The sequence below is a fragment of the Mastigoproctus giganteus genome, chromosome 4, assembly GCF_048544385.1.
Source record: "Mastigoproctus giganteus isolate SK-2022 chromosome 4, ASM4854438v1, whole genome shotgun sequence".
Classification (NCBI taxonomy): domain Eukaryota; kingdom Metazoa; phylum Arthropoda; class Arachnida; order Uropygi; family Thelyphonidae; genus Mastigoproctus; species Mastigoproctus giganteus.
The window spans coordinates 158,463,877-158,490,250 of NC_143578.1; the positions used below are offsets into that span (position 1 = coordinate 158,463,877).

A 26,374-nucleotide genomic window follows, 5' to 3' on the forward strand; every position below is an offset into this window, starting at 1 on the left:
GGAAAATTATATTGTGAAATTGTAAGAATTAAATTTTGTATTCATTTTTTATTCTAAAAAGTTGAGGAAGTGTAGAAGTAACTTGTTTAGCTTGAAATTTTTAAGCTCCCCCTCTCCATTGAAAATAAGAGTGCTCATGAAAGTCTAATCCATTTGGTAGAGATGCTGAGATTTTTTCTATAATGATAAAAATTGAAATAATCCCAACCAAGGGATTCTGAGTGAATTGTCCCACAGGCCGTAGTGAAAGATTCAGGTTAAAATCCTCCCAAATCAAAAGAAACTTAATTGATGCCTTATCCAATCTGTTAATTTTCAAGCCACAGTTATTCTAGATATTGTTATCCTACAAAGAAAAAACCAGTTAGAGCAAAAATTTAATACAAACAGGCTAAAACACACATTATACACACACACAAATTATACAGCTTACTACATTTAAATTATATAACGTGTTATTACAGCAAGTTCTCTCCGTTGTTGTCTTTATGTTGGCTGCTTTTTTTTTTTTCTGAATTAGTGTGGCATTGCCCAGAGGTGGGAGCCAGCTCTCTAGGCATCATGATCATCAGACATTGCGATTTTGGAAGAGGGACACAATCATTGCCTCTACAGAGCCTAATTTGACAGATTCAGATAATTGAGCCAATCTAAATTAGCAGGGTTTAGCCAGCACAATCTGAAAGGGGAAAATATGAGAAAATTGGTGGTGAAAATGGCCCATTACAATGATTAGGGGCTGACCAGCAAGCTGGCAAAGACATGGGCTATTCTATAAGGGGTAGCAGTGGGGGAACACAAAAGGAATGAAAAAATTCTTAAGCATCTCGGGCAACCAATACCTGGAGGGTTTCCAGGGCTGCAGATTCCAATGATGTTGTCCAAGTCACTGTCTGAGTAGAGATTTCCAAGATGGGCATAACCCATGATAAGTCTATGGGAGAAGTGGAGAAAGCACAAATTCATGTTTTCCACAAATGCAGCACAGAAACACAATACTGTTCATTGGAATTGCTTCCTTGTGTGAAGTCACATGGAGGAACCCCTACATGACTTCAAACAGGCAGTATTGTCCATGCTTCCGATATCCTGTGTATGGCAGAAGTGGCGTGACCATAGACATGTCAGAAAAAGAAGACATTTGAACCATCTAAGAAAACCGTAGAAGTGCAGAACAAGGGTTACCAGCAGCTTCCTGAAATAGAAAATATCCAAATGGTATATAACTTGATAAAAAAAAAATAAGAAAAAAGATAAATAAATAAAAAATAAAGATAAAAAAAGTCATATAACTTGATAAAAAAAATAGCCAATGGGCAGTTGATTTCTGGAACAAACTTCCATTTGTTGTGGAAGTGGACAGCTTAAATAAATTCAAAGCAGAACTAGACAATTGGAGTGAATGAATGGGTGAAATCGTAGGTTTTTTTTTTTCTTTTTGGCTGATGTATAAACTTGCTTACTTGCATCATATGCCTCTTTTAATGCCAATAACACAAAACAAAAAAGAACTGTATAGTGAATGCCGTTAGTGGGCGTCTTTCGTGCTACCATGTGGATTTTTGATTTTATGTGCCGCTTATATATTTTTATATTTATTTATATATAAATGCACACTGCCGTAACATTAATAATAGTAGTAGTAGTAGTAGTGGTGGTGGCCTGTCAGAGACATAATTTGGAATGTCCTCTTTCTGATCTTCTCTGGCTTAAAATCTTCTACCACGTTCTGTCAAATTCATACCTCTATCATTCTCCCAACTACACTAATCACTTGGAACTCTTTGACTTCCTTTCTTTGAAACTTGACTTTCTCCATTCCAACTTTCCTAACAGTGAGGTAATTTTCCTTGATAATTTTAATGTTCACAACTCCAGCTGGCTTCTGTTTTCTAGTCATATGGTCCCAGCTGGTCGTGATGCTGAGGCTTTTGCTATTACTAATAACCTTGCACAGATTGCTCATTTACCTTTTTCTCATAAAAACCCTTCTAAGTACATGGTTGAGGTGAGTTTTCCTCTAGGCACCTCAGATCACATATTAGTGATGTCTTTTTTCCAGTGGAGCCCATCTCTCATGGCCATTCCCAACCTCATGTTGTCTGGCATTACAAGAATGCAAAAAATGGTTGATCTGCAAGATTTCTTTTCCTTGGTCGGATCACTGACTTGTGTCAGTGAAATTATTCTTGTAGGGGTGGAATCCTTTCTTTCACATTCCACCTTAAAATCTCATCCTTTATCTAAACATTGGTTTTCCAATAAATGCACTAAGGCTGTTCAAGAGAAGAATACTGCATATCGTAGTTGGCTTGTTTCCAATTCTTCAGTTTCATTTTCTGCCTACACCAGAACTCGCAACAATTGTAAAGCTGTTAATAATCAGTCCAAACTAGATTTTGAACAGGCTAAGAGTAGAAAACTTGCTTCTTGCCCTAATGGTAGCCGAGCATTTTGGTCTCTTGCCAAAGCTATTTGCCACAAATTTTGCCCATCTCTGCTCCCACCTCTGTCAAAACCAGATGGTTCTGTTGTCGCTTCAGCCAAGGATAAAGCTGACCTGCTATCATCCCTTTTTTCTTCCAACTCATGTATTAATGATCTTGGTAAAACACCTCCCACCATTCCCAACACGCTCCATTCAATGCCTCCTGTGGTCTTCCGTCAAAAGGATATCAGAAGGATTTTGATGAATCTTGATGCTAAGAAAGTTCCAGGTCCTGTGGTCTTCCGGCTCACATCTGTTGAGTATGGGCTTGGCACACCCAGGATACTTTGCTGGATATCATCATTCTTCTCTTTCTTGGTGATTCCATTCTACTTCTGACTCTCTCTCTCTCTCTCTCTCTCTCTCTCTCTCTCTCTCTCTCACAGAGTAACTCAGAAATTTTTTTGGCTGGTGCAACATAAGCCTCAGGCATCCTTGCACCATATGGCTAATAATAATAGTAACAGGATGTCAAGAGGATTTTGACGAATCTTGATGCTAAGAATGCTTCAGGTCCTGAAGGTATTTCTCCACATGTTCTCAAAACCTGCACTCCTGAACTTACTTTGTTCTTTGCCGCCTTTTTTTCTCTTTCTTATTCCAAAGGTATTTTCCCTTCTGCTTGGAAATTTCCTCATATCCAGCCAGTTCCTAAAATGGCTGGATCATCAGGTGACAACTATTGATGCATTTTGAATATCCCCTATACAAAACCTGTACGTTGAAGTAAACAAGTCACTGTTATCACTTTATGGAAATGATTATACTAAAATTATACTAACAAATACTAAGAAATTATACTAAAACCCGTGCCATACATTCAATATTCTTTCCCAAGAACTATTGAGAGCTTTCCATATCATGGTAGACAAAGTTGTCCCATCACCAAGACAATTCCCTCCACCCTGCAATCCAGCCTTTGACTTCTCTTTTAATAATTGTATTAACCCTCACTACAGCTTTGCTCTGCATACTGAGCTGAATGTTCTACCTTCTTGCCAGTCTGCAGAATTGGTTTGAAGTCAGAACCTTCTGCAGGATCTACTGCCAACTTTAGCATTAGCATTAGTAGAGGCATATGGTTAAAGGCAAATTTCCGCACATCTATCCTACATCTGTCTTTCCTCAATTTGAATTTATGCCCTCTCGGGTGATTATTCTGAGCAAGAGGCAGAATCCCATCGGCATTGAGCATGCTCAAACCATTCAAGTCTTTATACACCTCTATCAGATCACCTCGCCGGTGCCAAGTCTCCAGATACTGTAATTTGCAAATCTTAAGCCTTTCTATGTAAGAGCAACCCTTTGTTCCATTCACTAATCTTGTTGCCCTTCTCTGTACTCGTTCCAGCAGCTCTATATCCTTCTTGAAATGAGACCTCCAAACCTGAATACAGTACTCAAGGTGTGGCCTGACAATTGCCTTATACAAGGGAATAATCACCTCCCTATCCCTGCTAGAAAAATTCCTGTATATCATTGATAAGACACCATGAGCTACTCTTGCAGCCCGTCTGCACTGCTCAGAGAACTTCATATCTGCTTGCACAATTACTCCCAGGTCCTTTTCATTCTCTACCACTGTCAGTGTAGTACCACAAAGTTGGTACGCTGCACTGGGGTTGCTGTTTCCCATATATAGTACTTTACATTTGTCAATGTTAAACTTCATTTGCTACCTCTGCTCAACCTTTCCAGATCAGTAGTGTCCTTAACAACCCTGCCAACCTTTGTACCGTCTACAAACTTGAACATTAAGCTTGATATACCATCATCAATATTATTTATAAATACAGAAAACAATAATGGACCCAACACTGAACCCTGAGGGACTCCACTAATAACATTAGTCCACGATGAGCAGTTTCCATTGATTACCACTCTCTGTCTTCTCCCCCTCAACCACCCCTTTATCCATAGGAGCAATTTGCCTCCAATGCCACACTGTTCCAATTTGTGCAACAGTATCAAAAGCCTTTCTAAGATCCAAGTATATAATATCAAAGTTATTGTTAACTGCATCCAGTTCTTTTGTGACTGCATCATAGTATCCAATCAAATTGGTCAGGCGAGACTTCCCCTTAACAAAATCATGCTGTGTCCGAGCTATAACTGAAGTCTTGTCTAGATGATCCTGCGGTGCTTCTTTAACCAGTGCCTCCATTACTTTTCCTGGAACAGAAGTAAAACTCACAGGTCTGTAATTATTTGTGTCAGCCTTTGATCCTCCTTTGTGAATTGGGGTCACATTTGCAGTCTGTGGGTACCTCCCCTGAGTCCAAGGAAGCTCTCATAATTATGGCTAAAGGTTTGCTTACTTCCTTTGCTGCCTCCTTTAATATAACTGGATAGATCCCATCCACCCCAGGTGCCATTCTTGTGTTTATCTTCAACAATTTCTCCTCCACGTTACTCTCAGTTATTACAAGATTCTCTAGATTACTGCCAGAGTTGAATACACCTCTGGCATTCCCCTCGCTGAATAACTCCTCATGTGTGAATGTCGATGCAAAATATTCATTTAGTTTGTTAGCTACCTGAGCAGGATCATCAACAGTTGACCCATCGATATCAAGTGGACTAATCTGATTCATCCCCTTCCATCTAGAGTTTACATAAGTAAAGAGCTCTTTGCTGTTTTTCTTTGCACCCCTTGCCAAAGATTTCTCGTAATCTGCCTTCGCCTGCCTAACCTCCTTTGTAACTTGGTTGCAGATCAACTTGTATCTATCATAGGCTTCTGTGTCACGTGTTAATTTGTATGTATCCCATGCATTTTTCTTCTCTGCCATATGTCTCATTAGTTCATCTGACATCCACTGAGGCCTAAACCTTGAACAATATTTCTTAGTTGGTATGTAAAGCCTAGTAGCTTCCAAGATAAGTTCTTTAAATGCTTCCCATTTTGAATTTGCTTTGGTAACATCATCAGTTGGTCCCACTGTATATAATTTAAATACTGTCTCAGACCATCGTAGTCACCTTTACGAAAGCAATAACCCTTCCCTTTACCCCTGATGGTAGTTACCTCTTTGAGTAAATCCCACTTCAGCACACTGTGATCACTGCCACCTAGTGGTTCATTTACCTGCAGATTCTTAATGCATGAAGAATCATTACTGATAATCAAATCAAGAGTATTACTCCCTCTAGTTGCCTCCCAAACATGCTGATGTAGAAAACAATCATCCAATAAATCCACAAAAGCCTTGCTAGTGTGTGAGTGACCAACCCACAAATTCCAGTCAATATCTGGGAAATTAAAATTCCCCCATTATAAGACTCTCTGATTTACTGGCCCACTCTATTTTCCCGTACAGTTTCTTATTATACTCATCAGAGTCATTAGGCCTATAGCACACTCCTACTCTCAATTTTGATCTCGCAGTGCTTATGTCACACCAAACCAACTCGACACTGCACTGTCCAGCAATGTCGACTGGCTTCACTTCCTTGGATTTTATGTGTTTCTTAACTAATAGCATAATCCTTCCTCCCTTCCTATCCTATCTATCCTTTCTGTAGACGTTGTACTCCCCAAATTCCAGTTCTGCATTCCTTATATCTGTGTGACACCACGTCTCTGATATCCCAACAATATCCGCCTTTGATGCTTTGAGCAATACCTCAAATTCATCAAATTTATTTACCAAACTCCTATCATTGGTGTACATGCAATGGTTTACAAACACTACGATTTCTGAGCAGATTCTCTCTGAATGCAGCTTATTTACTATATAGAAGCACACTGTAGAACTAGCCTTGGATCACATAAAAACCTACCACCACCACCAAAAATGTATGTTTATTGATTCCCTAATTTCACTGCAGGCTTTGTCATCAATGAAGTATTTTCCTTATCTAGTTCTATCCTGGGTACAGCAGAGGTAACATCTGAATCCAATTTTGATATTTACTTCTGTTCAATGAATGGAATGAAAAAAAGGCATCTGCGATCATGGTGGTGTGGGGGGGAAGGGTATTTTAATATAAAATTTATGTTTTGTATTCTACAAAAAGTCATTTCTAATGTAGTGTGGACTTGACAAAAACCTTTTGCTTTTTCTGAAAAATCTGTTTCTCTACTTATGTTAATTTCATGTTTTTCCACCTGTTTTGGTCCAAAAATCTCCACATTTTTGAAAATCAAAAGTTTGCAGCCATGTTTACGCAAAGCATAAAATGAAATAATTTCTTAGCAGACTTTGAATTGAACAGAATTGCATCACACTTTTTTAATGTGACTGTTTTACCCCAATCTCCTTTGTCACTTTTAACACTATCTGTCTGAGCCATATGTATTCATTTAGACTTTAAATGATAATAATAAAATATCTGATGTGTTATATTTTTAATGAGAATCAGCTTATTCCTGACTTTCATTTTTAATATACCTTATGTTCGGATTTTTATCCCTGATTCTTCAATGTTTACTTTGAATCCAGCAGTTTTCCCTTATAAAATCCTGGGCTCTGCACACTGTTTTTGAGCAGGGTCTAGAAAAATGGTCAATTACAGACCACATTTTGGTTAAATGCCAATGCTATTACTTTCATTAATTACTTGCCTGTTTAGTTTGTTCAGATTTACTTAATCTTTGTACCTATCATTTGTTATAAAATTTTTTTTTTTTTAATTCTATAACAGCATACTTTTTTTTTCAAGGGTATCTCTATCTTAAATAAATTTATGGGTCAATCTTGCAACTTTTTATACTTTATAAAGTAGCTCGTGTGATGTTTTGAAAAGGTTGCTTGCCTCTGCTTTAGATGATGGTTGTGTAATTAACATCCAAACAAACCAAGCAATTGCCTTATCAAAGTTGTTAAATTTTGAATAAGGTACCTTATTATATTTTTCTGCTTTCAAGCAATAAAGCAATTGTAATGAATGCTCATTAATGAATGGGCATTTAGCAAGCATTCAGTGTTATTATTATGTTTATTACTGATGTTGAAATTATTTGAAATTTATTGTATTTATAATTCTAATTTAATTATTAATGTTTTTTCAGCATTAGACCTGAAAAAAGATAGAGGATCATTATATAGAGGAACTAATAAAGGAGATAAACCATGCTGTATTTTAACAATGGATGATGATGATTTTGCTGACTTAATAACTGGAAAGCTTTCTGGCACACAGGTACAACCCATAAACTATTGTAGTGTTTTTAATAGCAAAACTTTTGTAAAACTTTGATTTTTTGTTCGTTTGAACAAGAATATGCAAAGAGTTGTGTATGTCCAGGGTTGTTTCAAAACTGTGTCCAAAAATTTCTGGGAGATACTCCTAGCTTCAAAATTTTTTTTAAAAAAATCAAGTTCTAAGCAGTTAATACAAAGCTGTGGTATTATGAATATTAAAAATGATAAAAATAAGAATAAGCAGACGTGTGCCCGTAAAACATTTATTTGTGCTAAGCATGTATCTGCTAAGTATTAGTTACTTTTCGTTACTTTTGTTATTGCTTACCATTAAAACTCCATTGCCTTTTTTTAAAAAAATCCAAATAGCCATGGCGCCTCTGTAGCCAAGTGGGCAGAAGCAGCAGTGCGTAGCACACGCTTCTTGATTAGACCACTGTTCGGGCCCATGATCACCAAATATGAAGGATGCAGAAAGGTTAGGGAATGACCACCGCATATCTCCGGAGTAATATGGCCTTAGTTGCTAATGCTCCTAAAAACCAAACAACAACAACAACCAAATAGCCATTTTAGTAACTATTCAAAATTGGTTATTACAGCCATTCCCGACTTACGTAATGGTTGCATTCCGCACAACTCTACATAAGTCAGAATTTCCCTAAATGCTTATGTAGCACTCGCAAATTTGATTGAAGCAAAAAAGAAATGTTCGAAGAACATGTAAATAGAATTATTTATTCGATTTTTTTATCTCATGTGTGGGGAAACATTTACAAAAGTGTACAAAATGACAAAAAATTTCAAAATTATAAAATTACAAAAAAGGAGATGAGACAGGCCTTTTGAGCATTTTTGCCAGAATTAACTCTCCAGTTGATAAGCACACTGCTGCGGACGTTGAGAGCTGTGAAGATTTAGAAGGGGTTTTTCCAACACATCACAGAATTTCTCTGCAGCTGCAGAATCGGCGCTTCACTGCATACTTTAATTATGTTTTGGAAACCAGCATGATGCTTGAACCTATTAAACCACTCGATACTTGCCACGATGGCTTGGGGTTTGCCTTACTTCTCCTAGGCGCCTCCGTAGCCAGGTGGGAAGGAGCAGCAGTGCATAGCACACGTTTCTTGATTAGACCGGGTTCGAGCCTGTCACCACCAAATACGGAGGATGCGGAAAGGTCAGGGAATGACCACCGCATATCCCGGAGCAATATGGCCTTAGTTGCTAATACTCCTAAAAAAAAAAACCTTACTTCTCCTTAATATCTTCATAAATACTTCTTGCTTTTGCTTGAATGGCCATTGGACTCGGGGGCTCTTCTGAATCTGATTTTCCATCCATATTATTAATAGCTTTTCCATCTTCGATATAGCACCTGAACGTTGTTTTGTGATCACTGTTGATCTTAAATGCATTGATCCTTTAGCATGTTTTTTTATACACACACTGTCCCTTAAAATAGTATTCACTGTTGAAGCAGTGAGATCTAATTCCGTGCAATAGATGACAAACTTTGTCCTGCTTCGTACTTCTTAATTAATCATCTTCATTTCTAAATCAATTTTGTTTCGTTTCCTAGCACTAGCACTTTCCGTTGGTCCCGTTCCCTTCGCCATTGTAATAAGTAAATAGGAATGAAGAGAATATTCTGGAATTTTATGTTTTTTTTTATGTGATTGAAGATTTCAGTGAAGGGGAACTCATTTCACCATAATACCGTAATGTAAAAACCTGCAGAATTCCAGTTATCAGTATTATCGCAAATGCAATAAGATCAAGTTTACTACCCATTTATAATAGCACTAACAGAAAAGCCCAATAAACCGGAAAGTGCAAATTGTTTTTATTGTTTTATGGACCTCCAGAAATGTGTTTTTTAAAAATATCACAAAGGCATTCAAAATTGATTCTTATAATGGAACATATGATAATGATGAAAGTATAGTGCAATTTCCATTATAAAAATGACCTTTTAGAAAGGTAAATAGCTTAGTTATGTAACTAAGATTTCATCTTCCAAGGTCTTGGAACGAATTACCAAAAAAAACAATGAGCTATTCGGCTCACATTACGATATTTTCATGATATCTCGATTTATTTCTATGGGATGCAAAATGCGTTTCCACGATTTTTTTAAGTTTGCACCAGCCGGCAAAAACTTAAGTAAAATCAAGTATTATGTAAGCCGTGGAGTGCTGTATATGACTTTCTTCCTTCCCCCCCCTTCCCCCTCCCCTTTAGTATGAACCCCAGAAATTATCGAAGCATTTTTGCATAGAATTTTGAAATATCTTGTCAATGATATATAGCAAAATTCCTATATATCATTGACAAAACTCCATGATCTACTCTGGTCACCCGTCTGCACTGCTCAGAAAACTTCATATCTGACTGCACAATTACCCACAGGTGTTTTTCATTCTCCACCTCCTGAGTGTAGTATCACACAGTGTGGTATGTTTCTTTTGGGTTACTGCTACCCATATGCAGTACTTTGCATTTGTCAATATTAAACTTCAGTTGCCACTTCTCAGCCCATCTACCTAACTTTTCTAGATCCGGTTGCAGTAGCATACTGTCTGTATTATCATTAACAACCCTGCCAACCTTTGTATCATCTGCAAACTTGGACATTAGCCTGATATGCCTTCATCAATATCATTAATAAATATGCAAAACAACAATGGGCCCTCACCGAACTCTGAAGGACTCCACAAATAACATTAGTCCACATAGAGCAGTGTCCATTTATTACCACTCTCTGCCATCTCCAACTCAACCATCCCTTTTTCCATTGCAGCAACTTGCCCTTAATGCCATACTGCTCCAATTTGTAAAACAGTCTTCCATGTGCAACAGTATCAAAAACTTTCCTGATATCCAAGTATATGATATCAAAATTATTTTTTGCATCCAGTTCCTTTGTGACCACATCGTAGTATCCAATCAAATTGGTCCGACCCATGCTGTGTCTGAATTATTACTGCAGTCTTGCCTAGGTGATCCTGCATCACTTCTTTAGCCAGTGACTCCATTATTTTCCCTGGAACAGAACTTAAATTAACAGGTTGAATTATTTGCATCACCCTTTGAATCCCCTTTGTGAATTGGGGATACATTTGCTCAATTCCAATGCATGGGGGATCTCCCCTGAATCTAAAGATGCTCTCATAATTATGGCAAGAGTTTGCTTGCTTACCTTGCTGCCTCCTTTAATATAATGGATAGATTCCCTGGTGCCTTTTTTATGTTTAGTTTCAACAATTTCTCCTTCACTTTGCTCTCCGTTATAACAACATAATTCAGCTCCCTGTTAGAGTTTAGTAAACTTCTGTCCTCCCCTTCCTTACAGAATTCCTCATGTGTGAATGTAGATGCAAAATACTGATTCAGTTTGTCAACTATCTGAGCAGGATCGTCAACAGTCGAACCACAAACACCAAGTGGACCAATCTGATGCATCCCCTTCCTTCCTTTTACAGTTTACATAAGTAGCAAAGTATTTGTTGTTTTTCTTTACATTCTTTGCTAAGGATTTCTCATAATCAGGCGTCACTTGCCTAACCTCCTTTGTGACATGATTACAGACTACCTTATATCTGCCATAGGCTTCTGTGTCACCTGCTAATTTATTTTCATCCCATGCCTCATCAGTTGGGCGCGCCTCCGTAGCCAGGTGGGAAGGAGCAGCAGTGCATAGCACACGCTTCTTGATTAGACCGGGGTTCGAGCCCGTCACCACCAAATACAAAGGATGCGGAAAGGTCAGGGAATGACCACCGCATATCCCAGAGCAAATATGGCCTTAGTTGCTAATGCTCCAAAAACCAAATAACAAACAAACAGCCTCATCAGTTCATCTGACTTCCATTTAGGCTTAAATCTTCAACAGTATTTCTTAGTTGGTATGAAAAGCCTGCAAGATTAATTCCCTGAAGGCATCCCATTTATAATTCACTGTTTTTAACATTGTAAAATTCAAAAACTGCCTGAGACCACTTTAGTCACCTTTACAAAAACCCTTCCCTTGGTGGTATTTACATCTTTAAGTAAATTGCACATCAGTAGACTGTGATGACTGTTAACTAGTGGCTCCTTTAACTGTAAATTCTTAATGCATGAATAATCACTGCTTGATACTAAGATCAAGAGTATTACTCCCTGTGCTTGCCTCTCGAATATACAATCCTCCAGTAAATCAACAAAAGTCTTGCTAGTGTGTGAGTGACCAACCCACTAGTTCCAGTCAATATATGGAAAGTTAAAATCACACATTACAAGACATTCTGATTTACTGGCCCACTATTTCTCTGCACAATTGTTGATTATACTCATCAGAGTCATTAGGCCTATAACACACTCTTACTCTTATTTTCCCTTTTTCAATGTTTATGTCACACCAACTGACTCAAAATTGCACTGTCCACCCAGGTTAACTAGATGCACTTTGTTAGATTTTGTTTCATAACTAACAGCTATATAGTATCGGTGTAAATACACCATAGTTAAACCCATAAACTTGAACTACATATGTAGCGTAGAGGGCATCGTTTTAATTGTATCTCATATTGTGGTTGCCTTCACAACGAGATAGCTGCTATTGCATTACTTCAAATAAATAACGCTTCTCTAGTAGAGAAGACTACTGTTATTTATTTTCAGTGCTACCACCACCACCACCCAGGCGATCGTTTCGAAGCTATTGGGCTTCATCATCAGTGGGCAGACAGGTACCCAGGTAATACAACAAGCCATCACAGTTGCGAAGTTATATCCACAATACGAGAGATGCCAGAAGGGTGTGGTGGTAATGTATTTTGAAAATGAAATGCACAGGGCATAATCCTTATGGGTTTTGATAATTAACTATGTAGTATCGGTGTAAATACACTATAGTTAACCCATAAACTTGAACTATGTATGTAGCGTAGAGGGCATCGTTTTAATTGTATCTCATATTGTGGTTGCCTTCACAGTGAGATAGCTGCTATTGCATTACTTCAAATAAATAACGTTTCTCTAGTAGAGAAGACTACTGTTATTTATTTTCAGTGGTATCACCACTCAGACGATCGTTCAAAGCTATTGGGTTTCATCATCAGTGGGCGGGCAGGTACCCAGGTAATACAACAAGCCATCACAGTTGCGAAGTTATATCCACAATATGAGAGATGCCAGAAGGTGTATTTACACCGATACTATATAGTTAATTAAAAAAAACCCATAAGGATTATGCCCTGTTCATTTCATTTTCAAAATACAATACCACCACACCCTTCTGGCATCTCTCATATTGTGGATATAACTTCGCCACTGTGATGGCTTGTATTATTACGGTACCTGCCCGCCCACTGATGATGAAGCCCAATAGCTTCGAAACGATCGTCTAGAGGCTAGTTTGTGAATTGTTTCGTTCAGATATGTTCTACTCGTTCTGAAGGTTGAGGAAAGTGTCCAATCGTATCAAGAGGTTAGCGGCGGTCCTTTCAGCTGAGGTTACCCCGTTGTGGGGAACCACCTTTAGGAGGGTAGTAAGTGATTGATTTTCTTTTGTTTTACATTTCTTTGAAATTTATTTCTTCCAAGTTAGGTATTTTCTTTTTTCGTTTTGCTGGTGTCAGGCAGGACACGGGATTTTTAACTATTCATTTTCCTTAAGGAACCGAGGTTAATTATGGCACAGTTTTTTTTAGAGAAAGAACAGTGGAGTTTCAGACTATAGAGGTTTGTCCAATTAGAGAGGTAATGCGGGGAGTGACTCAGGTTGTTTCGGTTCACGAGATAAAAGGATTAACTCCATTACCGAGGCAGAACAGGTTTCCGGTAGAAATGTCTAATAGTCCTGTCGAGAGCTTTTTTAACAAGTTTGGTAAGGTTGTTAAGATTCACAGGAAAGAATATGAGGAATGGCCAGGCGTAGAAACAGCTATGGTGCAAATTCATATTGACATGAAAATGCCCAGGCCAAACATCATTGATTTGATGGGTCATAGGTTATTAATAAATTACCCAGGAGTTCAGAAAGTTTGTTGGAGGTGTGGAGGTAAAGACCATTTGGAAGCAGAATGCCAAAAATCACGTTTTAATTGTAATGGCACAGGTCATATTACGGCCAACTGCCTTGATAATTGTAAAAAATGCGGAGCTTCCACGCATAAATTCATTCAATGCCCGGAACGCACGTTTTCCGAAAGAGTTGCTGGTGGGGGAGGACAGCAGAAAGCGAGCCGAAAAAAGATATGCCTAACGCTGAGAGCGTGGAAACTATAGTAGCGCAGAGGGGTGAGACGCAGATTAAAGAAATCACATCAACGTGTACAATAGCGTACGATATGTCGGCAACACAATCGGAACACGCGGAACTAACCGAGGACATGGAAGCGGAAAATACAGTACAAAATGTACATAAGCGGGAGGAGAAGGAAGAAATAAGCGGTAAAACTAAACGAGCAAAAGGGGGAACAGAGGAAAGTCAAGAAAAGACCGAAACAAAACAAATAGAGGGGGAAGAGGTATCAATTTTGTCAGGCGGTAAGAAAGATTGCAAAACACTTTTGGGGTCTGATTCGGATTCAGATTGCATACAAATGAGGGAATACGAAGGAATAGAATGGTAAAGTGTAGTAGGAAACACAAAAGATACAGGGAATATAGGCGAAGCTTGGCGGAAATTGTTAAAACTCGAGGAGAACAGATTTTTCTTTGGAATGAAAATGAGGAGGGTGAAGTAGTAAATATACAGTTCACTTGGGGAGATTTCACTATTTGCAATATTAGAAACAAGAATGTTGGAGATCTCACTGTGTTGCTCACCAATAACAAATTAAAGTTAAATGCTGAACATAGGAATATCTTAACAGAAGTTCTAGTAAAGTTCTGCTCGTAATGTCCAGAATAACATTTATGTCGTTAAATGTACAGGGTCGGAGAGCGGTTAACAAACAAAGGATGATATGGCAAATTATGATGAACATGGGGGGTGAAGATTTGTCTTCTACAAGAAACTCACTTCGCAAGTTTAGGAAACATCCAGCAGTTTCAAAACGGACACCGGTTGTTAGGATTTTGGAGTTTTGGGACAAATCGATCCGCAGGGGTGGGAATAGTAGTGGCTCCTCCAATTTTAGGGACTGTACGACTGGCAGGTAGGAATACAGAAGGTCGGGTTGTGGCAGTGGATTGGAGTTATGGGGGGGTGCACAATTAGACTAATTTGTGTCTATAGTCCAAATTCCGCTTTAGAAAGGAAAACTCTGTTTGAGGGGGGTGCAGTGGGTTGTAATGGCAGGGGTCAGGAACTGCGTTCCTGACCCCGTTATGGACAAAATTCTGGGGGGTACCCCGCATCATGGTACAGGGGGTTCGTGAATTAATCGAGGTTCTAAATGGGACTTGGTAGACGTCTGGAGGGAAAAAAATCCGGGGTAACCATCGGCCACCAGAATAGCCAATAATATAGGAACTAGGATAGATCGCACTTATGCAACGAGTCAGTTGAAGGATAAGATGACAATGATACAGCATGTGAAATTTGCTGGATGTCGACAAGTTTCAGATCACATGGCAGTAATGTGGAAGGGAGATTTATTTACAAACGTTAGTCTGGGAAAAGGCTATTGGAAGCTCAACCCAGCAGTTTTGGAGAGAGAGAGAGAGAGAGAGAGAGAGAGAGGATTGGGACTTTACAACAGTTATTAAAAAGATAGTAGAGCAAGGTGGAAATGAGTGGGAAATGTGGACGAAAATTAAAGAAAGGGCTAAATAATTTTATTACTCAAAAATTAAGGAAAGAAACGAACAATGCAGAAATAGACTGAAAGATCTCTTACAAGAAAAAAAAATTTACCAACGGTGCGGGGATGAAAGGGCAACAGCAGAAGTACAAGCGATTATTGATGGTATAATATTGGAAGAAGAGAAAGGAAAGGTTCGAAAAATACAGCTGAAATTTAGGGAGGCTGATAGTCCTTCAGCTGCGTTTTACCAAAGAAGACTAAGGCGTTTAGCCTAGTCTTCTTTGGTAAAAGGCAGTAAACAATTTAGCCAAAACGGTTCAGGAAATTAGACAACACACACACACATTCAACAATGCTAACTATTATGATAGTTTTGTAAATTACTATGAAAAAGAGCTTGCTTTGCAGAAAAAAGAGAGAGACAACGACAATTGGACAATTCACACCCGAGCAAAAAGCATTACAGGACAGGGAAATAATTATGGGAGATCTAACTGTGGCTCTAAAATCATGTAAATTACGACGCATGCCGAGATCGGATGATTTGGGGGTTGAATTTTATAAGAAGTTTTGGAACTTGTTAGCGCCTATTCTTCTGGCCGTCTTTAACAAATTTTTCAGGAAGGGGTTGTACCTGAAGGCTTTTTAAATGCCTATGCTACTTTCATTCCAAAGCATGGACAGGATTTAATGAAAATTGGTAACTGGAGACCTATAACGTTGGCTAATTGTGACTACAAAATATTTGCAAAGATTTTGACAGCTAAGTTAAAATGCAACGTAACCTAGGTAGTTAGAAGCACACAGTACTATGGTATACTGAGGAGGTGGATAGAATATAACCTTTGGCTATTAAAAGATATATTAGAATATCGCAAACGGTACAATTTAGCATTAGTAGCAATCGACCTAGAAACGGCTTTCGATAGAATCGACCACGACTACCTTTTCTCTATAATTAAAGATAAGAATATAGGATCTCAGTTGTTTACAGTCCTGAGAAATCTATATACATGTAGTAGCACACGACTTTTGATAAATGGAGAAATTTTTAAAAACATTAAAATTGATAGGGGAGTAAAACAATGATATCCACTTAGTCCTTTGTTATTTATGTTAGCACTAGAACCACTACTGGGAAGAATAGACAGAACTGAGGCCATTCAGGTGATACCATTGCCAAAGCCGGCAGAGCAGTGTAAATGTATAGTGTATGCGGATGATGTTACTGCCACTCTCACTACGAGTTATGCGGTGGAAGAATTTATGTCAATCGTTACTTCTTTTGGTAAGAAGTCGGGGTTTAACATAAACGAAGATAAAACTAGGATCAAATTGTTAGGGTAATGGGTACATCTGCCTTTACCACAACGAGAAGTGGAGTCGGATAAATCGATTCAAATATTGGGAGTTCCGTTTAGAGAGAGTCCCGTGCTACCTGTATGAGGGCTCACCACTAAAATACGGGAAAGTTTAAAAGAGTGAGAAGTGGGACGATTTTCTTTTGAGAACAAATCCATTATTGTTAGAACCATAATTCTTCCTAAAATCTTATACACAGTGTTTATAACAGGAATCGCAGCTAGGACAATGAAACGATTTTACGTTCCAACATTTCAGTTTCTATGGTGAGGAAAATGGCAAGAGATAGCACAGAAATTTTTATTTTTACCGTGGGAAGATGGGGGAATAAGTATTCCAAAAATTAATTTGAGGTGTAGCTGTATGGGACTGCTAGACGTGGCTAATATGGTGCAATCTAACCATTTAGTAGCGGTACTGATAAAATATTTTATGGGATTTAATACAACCTTAATTAAAGGCGGCAATTATCTAGGGCCAAAATCAGAGACAATTCCAATATATTACAAAAAAATTCGGGATATGTGCACGCAGTTAAGGGCAAAAGATTTAGATCCTTTTAAGGGTGGTTTAAAACGACTCTACTGGGCACTGTTTTACTCAGAAAATCCAGAAAAGCCAAATTTAGGAAACTATAATGTGCAGTTGTTTTTTAAAAATTTAAAAATTGGCAGAAACTGCCCATCGCGTATTGACTTTTCGTGGAGGGTTGGTTACAGAAACATACCGGTGAACAATATCACGTATAGATTTAGTCAGACAGGCTACAGATTATGCCAATTTTGTACCGAAATTGAAACAGTGTACCATTTATTTTATTACTGTCAATTCGCACAGTAAATTTGGAAGAGAATTTGTAGATTTTTGAGGATAAGACAGTTCACGCTGGAGGAGGTAATTTACTTGCAATTCGATCATCCCTTGGGCAAGAAAAAAATGTTCACGATATTTTTAATTACAGAGGCAAAATATCACATGTGGAAGCTTCGAAAACGGAAGAGGTTTGGGACCTTTAGGGGATCTCTTTGGGACTTGAAACAAACAATGTCTGCTTCCATGCAATAAGTTTCTGCAAAGGTGGGGAGAGCCACCTCTTCTGTGCAGTTTGGAATTCCGCTAGGGGGATGATTGTGTCCGGCTGTCTGTATGATATGCTCCGTAAACTTTTCTTGTTTTGTGTGTTTTTTATTTAAAGTATTAAGTTCCTATTAGTGCCACCACATAAGGATAGTCCCTTGGATTGCCAGGTGCAAGTACTGTATTATTTGAACGGACAACAGATAAGTATTAAATGAATTTCTGCATGTTCATTCTGCTACTCCATACAAGTGCTTTCAGCCATTATCTTGTAGTTCAACTTATACATGTGTCCAACAGACACTTGACCTTGACCAGGCATTAGAGTATTGCCTAGCCGCTCTGTTCTTCCCTCCCTACTTAGACCCCTGCTCCCTGTGGATTTCACTTCAGGGCAACTAAGGCGACCGGCAGGTCACAGTGCCAATTGCTTGCTAAACCACAACTGTGGTGATATTAAATTATCTAGTAACACTACAGCAACTGAATTCAATATGACAAATACTACCTCCTGTCAAAATTCTAGCGTCTGCACCATCTGTGGGACCAGCTCTGACCCCATTGTCCAATGTATTGAGTGCAAACAATTGATATGCAATGACTGTACACATTCTGACCTGAAAAAATTAAATAAAAGTCGGCGGAAATCATTCTGTTGTGATAGATGTTGACTCAGAAATTCTCAGAAAAGCCCTATAACTGTTGCAACGCCAAACAGCACGGAACGTGAGTCACTTTCCCCCTCTTCCGCTAACAAAGTTGAAATGCCGTACTCTAGTACATTTGAGACAAATATCATGCCAATAACTAGAAATACCGACTCTGAATCGTACATGGATGAAGCCTCTAATCCTTCTTTGTTGTCTTTGGGGTCGCATCAAATCTCAGATGCATCAACTCAAACACATATATCTGTGCTGTCAGAAGATCTCAGCGCTAACTCCTTCCCTACGGAAACTCTGAATCCAACCTTTGGTATTCTGCAATCAACTGAATTCCAGGAACTACTCTTTAACACTATGCAGAAAATCCTCATTCAAACTCATCTAATCAGCGCACCTCATACTGCAAACTCTGAAATTCTCCTGGATTCTAATACACTTAATGAAGGAAACAGCGAGCTATCCACGGAGATCTGTGGTATAAAAACAATATTAACTAATCAACAGGCTGAAATTTCTGACATTAACGCCCAAATTAAAAATCTCACTTCAATTATGTCTTGCCACTTAAGGGAAGCTAGGAAGAATTCTGAACCTACTCTCGAAACCAATGGGCTCAAAGTGAATACGAATTCTTCATTAACTGACGATGCCCTCAGTATTGAGACCAGATCTTCACCTTCCACCGGCCTCAATACTTCTACTGCTGCAAATATTAATTTGCTCAAGCCTGCTAACATTCATGACTCAAGTCATTCAACTGAGCAATTTATTGCCAAACAGACTCTGTTAGATGATTCTTCTGATGTAAATAGAACCACTCCTCCCACCTACTCTCCTCTGCGGAACAGTTCTGTCTGTACCTCTATTTCACAAGCTCAGAGTCACCAAGCGCAATCCTCTTCAACATCAGTTAAGGCAACATATGCAAAAATAACTGCTGCCACATCTAATGAGGTCTGCAAACCTGTCTGTAGATCTGCCGCCACAGCGAGTAAACCTGTTTCTAATTGCCAGTCTCAAATATCACACCAAAGATCAAAACAGAACAAACCGTCAGAAAATATTAAAGCATCTATATCTCAAGATACTTTCTCCAAGCTTCCAGCCATAACTCATCAAACACAGAATGTAACTACTGCAGAAAAATCTCAGTTACTCAAACACAAGTATAATATCACAATTATTCCCACAAAAGACCGAATTTTTCTTTCTAGACTTGGACCCGCCACTAAATCTGAAGATTTTATCAACCTAATTAAAGAAGAATATGGTTTCGGAGTAGATGTCCGTTCTCTGAAGACACGATGTCCCGCCTACTCATCTTTTATAATAACATGCCTTCCATCACAAACAGAAAAAGTGCTGAATCTAAGATCCCTTTTATCAGGGGCTCTAGTAAAACGCTTCACGGACAGACCATCAAGGGAGTCCAAAATCTCCTCTCCACCGGCATAGCAATCAGATACCCTGCTATCTACACATACTACGTTCTCCTCTCGTCATAGAATCCCCAGACCCCTACTGTTCAGTGTTTACCTTCAGAATTGCAGGAGTATAATTAGCAACCTAAACCACTTCAGAGCAATCCAAGGCTCACATATTTACGACATTTACCTGCTCACTGAAACCTGGCTCTCCATTGATATTGATGATCAGGAGATTATAGATGGACAATATACAATCCATAGAAAGGACAGAGGATCTCGTGGAGGTGGAGTAGCTATTATACACTCTAACCATATACTCTGTGAAACTGCATCAAATTTCACAAATATTGAATCAGTATACTGCCTTCTTCATCTTGGCAAGTTAAAAGTTTTAATAGTATTGCTTTATTTTCCACCTCCCTTAACTAATATAGACCTCCAGTACGTACTTAAAAAGCTCGCTGGAATCAATCTTCCCACTAATTCAATCTGCCGATATAGCAATGGTTTTGGGTGACTTTAACTGTCAAATGGCCAATTTAGGATCTTCTTCTCCATCACTGCAGACTAGGGCTCTCTTTAATATGCTTCACAGCTATGGTCTGGAACAAATTTGCAACTTTCCAACCAGAGAAAATGCCTACCTCGACCTAATATTTTCCTCTACTCATATAGATGTTCACACCGACAACCCCATATTTCACTCGGATCATTCACCAATTACTTTTGACATCACAGTGACTTCTCATAACTTCAAATGCAGCTCCCGTACTCCTCGATTCAATTTCAGAAAGGCTGACTGGCCTCTGCTCAACCTAGCTCTAAGAAATGTAGACAAGCAGCTCGCTGACGCTATGGATGACATCGATGTGCTCACCAACAACCTGATTAACTGTGTCCATTCAGTTATATCTGACATTGTTCCTCAATCCCATCTTACCGCACGCTCTACCTACCCGCACTGGTATAACAGTGAACTAATTATAAGCAAACAGGTGACAGTCAATACTATGAAATATTCAGCCAACTCCGCAAAGAAGTGAAAACTCTCATATTAAACTCCTACAACATGTATACAGAGTCAGTTCACTATAGTCTGCTTACTCACAGAGATATCAAACCATTCTGGAATTTCATGAAGCATAAAACATTACCAGTAGAAAGTTACAACTCCGTAACGCAGATGGAATTCTCTTATCTGACGAATTCAGTATTGCTCAAGAGTTTGCCAAACACTTTTCCAGAATTCAAACAAATGATACATTGAGACCTGCCTCATTTCCTGACTTCACACCTGTTAAAGATGATATCCTCATTAATCTCTTTATCACTGATGAAGATTTAAATTCGGCATTAAAAAGCATGAGAAATGACTATACTAGAGGCTCAGATGACATTCCAGGCTTATTTTGGAAAAGGACTGTCACTACATTGAAACCCCTCATACTGCGGATCTTCAACCTGTCTCTCAGGCTGGGGAAGTATCCTAAGCACTTTAAGCAGGTCAATATAGTTCCTATTTTCAAAAAAGGTGATAAAAATGACGTATGCGATTACAGACCCATAACCTTGCAAAACAGCCTGGCCAAACTCTTCGACACAGCAGTGCACAAACATCTCTTCGAATTCTTCAAGCCTTTTATTGATCAGAATCAACATGGTTTCTGCAGTGGCAAGTCAGTAGTCACAAATTTACTTCCTTTCTGGCAATACACCTTGGAAGCTCTTGATAACCACCTACAAGTTGATGCAGTCTACACAGACATATCCAAGGCATTTGATAAAGTCCCGCACGAACAACTTCTGGAAAAACTTAAGCTATATGGTATCCGTGACCCTTTGCTCTCATGGCTACGCAGCTATATTACGCATCGTTCCTTGAGCGTTATCATAGATCAAGTGAACTCAGACTGTTTTATACCACTAAGCGGAGTACCACAAGGCTCTCCCTTAGGTCCTCTTCTCTTCATTGTTTTCGTAAATGATCTTCCTTCTTTCATGTACACCTCCAATGTTCAAGTTGCTCTCTATGCAGATGATCTTAAGATCTACTCAGCAGTGAAGGAGACTACAGATTCTCAACAGCTTCAATGTGCTCTCAATAAATTCTCTCTGTGGCTATCTCTGAAAGGCTTGTCTGCTAACCCCTCGAAGTGCAAAGTAATCTCTTTCTCATCTTGCAGATCTCCACAACTAATGAATACGGAGTATAGTATTAACTCTGTGATCATCGAAAGGTGTGACCAAGTTAACGACTTAGGGATTCTCTTTTCCAGCAGTGCTAAATTCGATGCCCATGTCCTTAAAATCACCAGCAAAGCATTCAAAACACTGGGATTCATCAAACGGAACACATACAAGTTCAAAAGCTACAGATATGCGGTTATCCTCTATAAAACTATTGTTCTGCCAATCCTTGAATTCAGTTCACCCATCTGGAATCCTCACACAAAGACTTTAACTAACAAAATTGAAGCAGTCCAAAAAAACTTTGTCCGTTACCTTACGTACCGCAATCCTCTATTCTATCACTCAGTGTATTATGAATCGCTGTGTGATTACTTTCATCTGAGGCCTCTGTGCACTAGAAGAGTTACTGCTGACATCGCCCTTCTAGTCAAAGTAATCACTGGAATTTATGAAGCATCTGATATCCTGAGTAAAATAAACTTCAATGCTCCCTGTAGACAAGTCAGGAACCTTACACCGTTTCGCCTTGACTCTGCCAACACGGACTTTATGAAGTTCAGTCCACTGAACAGAATCAGCAAATCAGCAAATGACTCTCGCATTGACTTCTTTGACAACTCCCAATCACTGATGAACTCCATCCACAAGTTTGCCTCTTCACTTAAACTGCAAAGTGACTAGCTCACATCTAATTATTGTAGCTTTTAATTTGTTATATTATTTTTCTATTCTCTAACGGATTAATTATTACTTGTTTTACCGGTAACTTAACTTAATACAATCCTCTTTTGTACATATGCTTTTATTGTTTGAATCTATATCAATGTTTATCGTCCTGTTGGATTTCATATTATTGTTATTATGTTTATTGATCTGATCTCAGATACACTGTTAATGGTTACATGTTGTGTATCTTGTTATTAATAAAATAAAATAAAAATAAAAGATGAGGTTCATCTTAAGTACTGGTTTTAGTTATTTGGAGGGGGGGAAAAAACACCTGGGTTTTTTTTTTTAATTTATTACAGAATTCAGTTTTATTGATAAAAATCTAGATCTCTTAGGCTCTCATCAAAACAGTTCCATGATATAGGTTTAAATTTTATAACTCATTTGTTTGGTTTAATAGATCTCGTCCAGTGGGTTATTTTTCACATTAAATTCACAAAAGGCTTTGAAATGATCGTCTGAATTAAGATTTTTCATGATTTAGGTTTGGATTTTATAATTCATTTGTTTGGTTTAATAAATCTGGTCCAATGGGTTTTTTCCCACATTAAATTCACAATAGCTTCGAAACGATCGTCTGGGTGGTGGTACTGCTGAAAATAAATAACAGTAGTCTTCTCTACTAGAGAAGCGTTATTTATTTGAAGTAATGCAATAGCAGCTACCTCGTTGTGAAGGCAACCACAATATGAGATGCAATTAAAACGATGCCCTCTACGCTACATAAGTAGTTCAAGTTTATGGTGTATGGTGTATTTACACCAATACTATATAGTTAATTATCAAAACCCATAAGGATTATGCCCTGTGCATTTCATTTTCAAAATACATAACGAACAGCATAACCCAACCTCCCTTCCTATCATTGTTCACATTGTACTCCCCAAATTCCAATTCTGCACTGATTATATTTATGTGACACCATGTCTCTGATATCCCAACAATATCTGCCTTTGATGTTTTGATCAGCACTTCAAATTAATCAAATTTATTTACTATACTTCTAGCATTGGTGTACGTGCAATTATACCAAGTTTGGTAGGCCGGATGCTGGTTAGTACACAGGACTGAACCTATTGGTAACTTTCTAGGAGGCTTCAGGATTAGCTATTGTATAATCTTGCTGCCTCTACTCTGCCAGTTAGTGATGGGAGTGTGTCCGTGTAGTATGTATGTGGAGGGCATTATCGAGGCCACATTATGTTAAGGATCTGGGTATATTCTTACCACGTGTTTGGCATATCCAAAAATTTCATTACTTCAAACAGCGTGTCTCCTCCCCCCCACTTTTTCTTATTACTGAATACTCCATGAATTGTCAAATTAATAGAGCAAACTTATCTGTGAAATGATATAAACCTCCCCAACACTTCCTAGTTCATTTCACAAATGTTCTAGTGTTCTCAGTTCTAATCTCAATGATGTCCATTTCCACTTAGTCTTCCAAACCCCACGTACTTTTTTCGACAGAATCTCAGCTATCTGTTGATTCAACCACTACTCATCTTAGTAGCCCAAATTATTCGCTGTACGATTCCATTCGCCTCAAAGGTGGTACTTGCACATATATCCATCCCAATATTCCCTGTCAAAGACTTGGTAATTTGGAATCTCCTCTTTTCGATCTTCTCTGGCATAATATCTCTACCCCCATTCTGTCAAATTCATCTGTTGTCTCCACTGTTTTCCCTACTCCAGCTGGCTTCTGTTTTCTAGTCACACAGATCCATCTGGTCATGATGCTGAGGCTTTTGCAATTACTAATGACCTTTCATAGATTGTTCATTTACCTACCAGACAATCCTAACCATACAGCCCTGATCTTTTTCTCACAAACAACCCTTCTAAGTACATGGTCGAAGAGAGTGGTCCATTAATTACTTCAGATCACAACTTGGTGATTGTCTCTTCTCCAATGGAGCCTTTATCTCATGGCTATTCCTAACCTCATGTTGTTTGGAATTACAAGAATGCAGAATGGGATGACCTGTTCTATTTCTTCTCTTCTTTTCCTTAGTCGGATTACTGCTTCAAAACTCCTGATGTCGACTTTTGCTCAGATCGTTTCGGTGAAATTATTCTTGCAGGAATGGAATCCTTTATTCTGCACTCCACTTTAAAATCTCGTCCTTTATCTACAACTTGGTTTTCCAATAAATTTGCTAAGGCTGTTCAAGAAAAGAATGTTGCATATCGTAATTGGCTTGTTTCCAATTTTTCAGTTTCATTTTCTGGCTACACCAGAACTCACAACAATTGTAAAGCGGTTATTAATCAGTCCAAACTAGATTTTGATCAGGCTAATATAGAAAACTTGCTTCTTGCCCTAATGGTAGCCGAGAATTCTGGTCTCTTTCCAAAGCTATTGGTCGCAACTTTTGCCCATCTCTATCAAAACCAGATGGTTCTATTGTCACTTCAGCCAAGGATAAAGCTGACCTGCTAGCATCCCATATTTCTTCCAACTCATGTATTAAGGATCTTGGTAAAACATCTCCCATCATTACCAGCACGGTCTCTTCAATGCCTCCTGTGTGATCTTATGTCACAAGGATGTCAGAAAGATTTTGATCAGTCTTAATGGTATTTCTCCACTTGTTCGCAAAACCTGTGCTCCTGAACTTACTCCTGTTCTTTGCCGCCTTTTTTCGATTTCTTGTTCCAAAGGTGTTTTTTCTTCTGCTTGGAAATTTGCTCATATCCAACCATTTGCAAAAAAGGGTGACAAATCCCTCCCATCCAGTTATCATCCCATTTCAATTACTTCTACTCTTTCTAAAGTAATGGAGAAATCAATTAACCGCCAATTCTTAAACTATCTAGGAACCTTCCGTCTGATCAATGATCGGCAGTGTGGATTCCGTCAGTATCGATCCACTGATGATTTTCTGGGTTATGTTCAATGGAAAAGTTCTGTGAAACACAAGCAGTTGCTCTTGACATCTCAAATGCTTTTGATTGTGTTTGGCATGAAGGTCTTCTAAACAAGCTTCCATCTTATGGTTTGCCAAACTGGTTTTTGTAATTGTTTATCCAGTTTATCCGGCGGAATTACTTAGCAAGTACAGGTCACTGTTGAAAAAAAGCCGTGAATTAGGGTTGAACTTGAAAGTGTCTGCAATTCTGCCCAGACACGATAGGAGGGAGTATATGATGAGAGCCTTGTCGATCAATTCGGCCCTGGAGGGATTGTGCAAGGCTCAAGGGGTAGAATTTTTTTCAGCCTGGACTGTACTTGTTAACAGGAGAGATTGCTTCTACAGGGATGGGATACACTTAAATAGAAAGGGTGCAAGAATTTTTGCTGATGCTGTCGAGGCAGTGTTAGGTGGGTCGGAAAACTGCTAGTTGGGGGGGATACAAGGACTAATAGATTAACAGTAGCCACTGGCAGAGGTGGAAGTGATTCTTGCACTGCTTCTATTCAAATGAGCAGAAGTCTGAAAAACAAGATGCAGGATATTTCAGAGACTGCTGGTAGTCATTGCGTTACAAGTAAACACATGGGTTGTGTTAGGGTAGCTAAGAATAGAAACAGGTGCATGTA

General features: G+C 38.6%; 1 protein-coding gene across 1 annotated transcript in view; it reads left to right on the top strand.

Annotated features, from left to right (window-relative positions):
- Mfe2 (peroxisomal Multifunctional enzyme type 2) overlaps positions 1 to 26,374 on the top strand; it is a 741,845-nt gene that overhangs the window by 706,154 nt on the left and 9,317 nt on the right. The window contains exon 30 of the mRNA XM_090372984.1: positions 7,503 to 7,633. Coding sequence (XP_090229110.1) covers positions 7,503 to 7,633 — 131 coding nt within the window. The remainder of the gene's footprint in view (positions 1 to 7,502; positions 7,634 to 26,374) is intronic.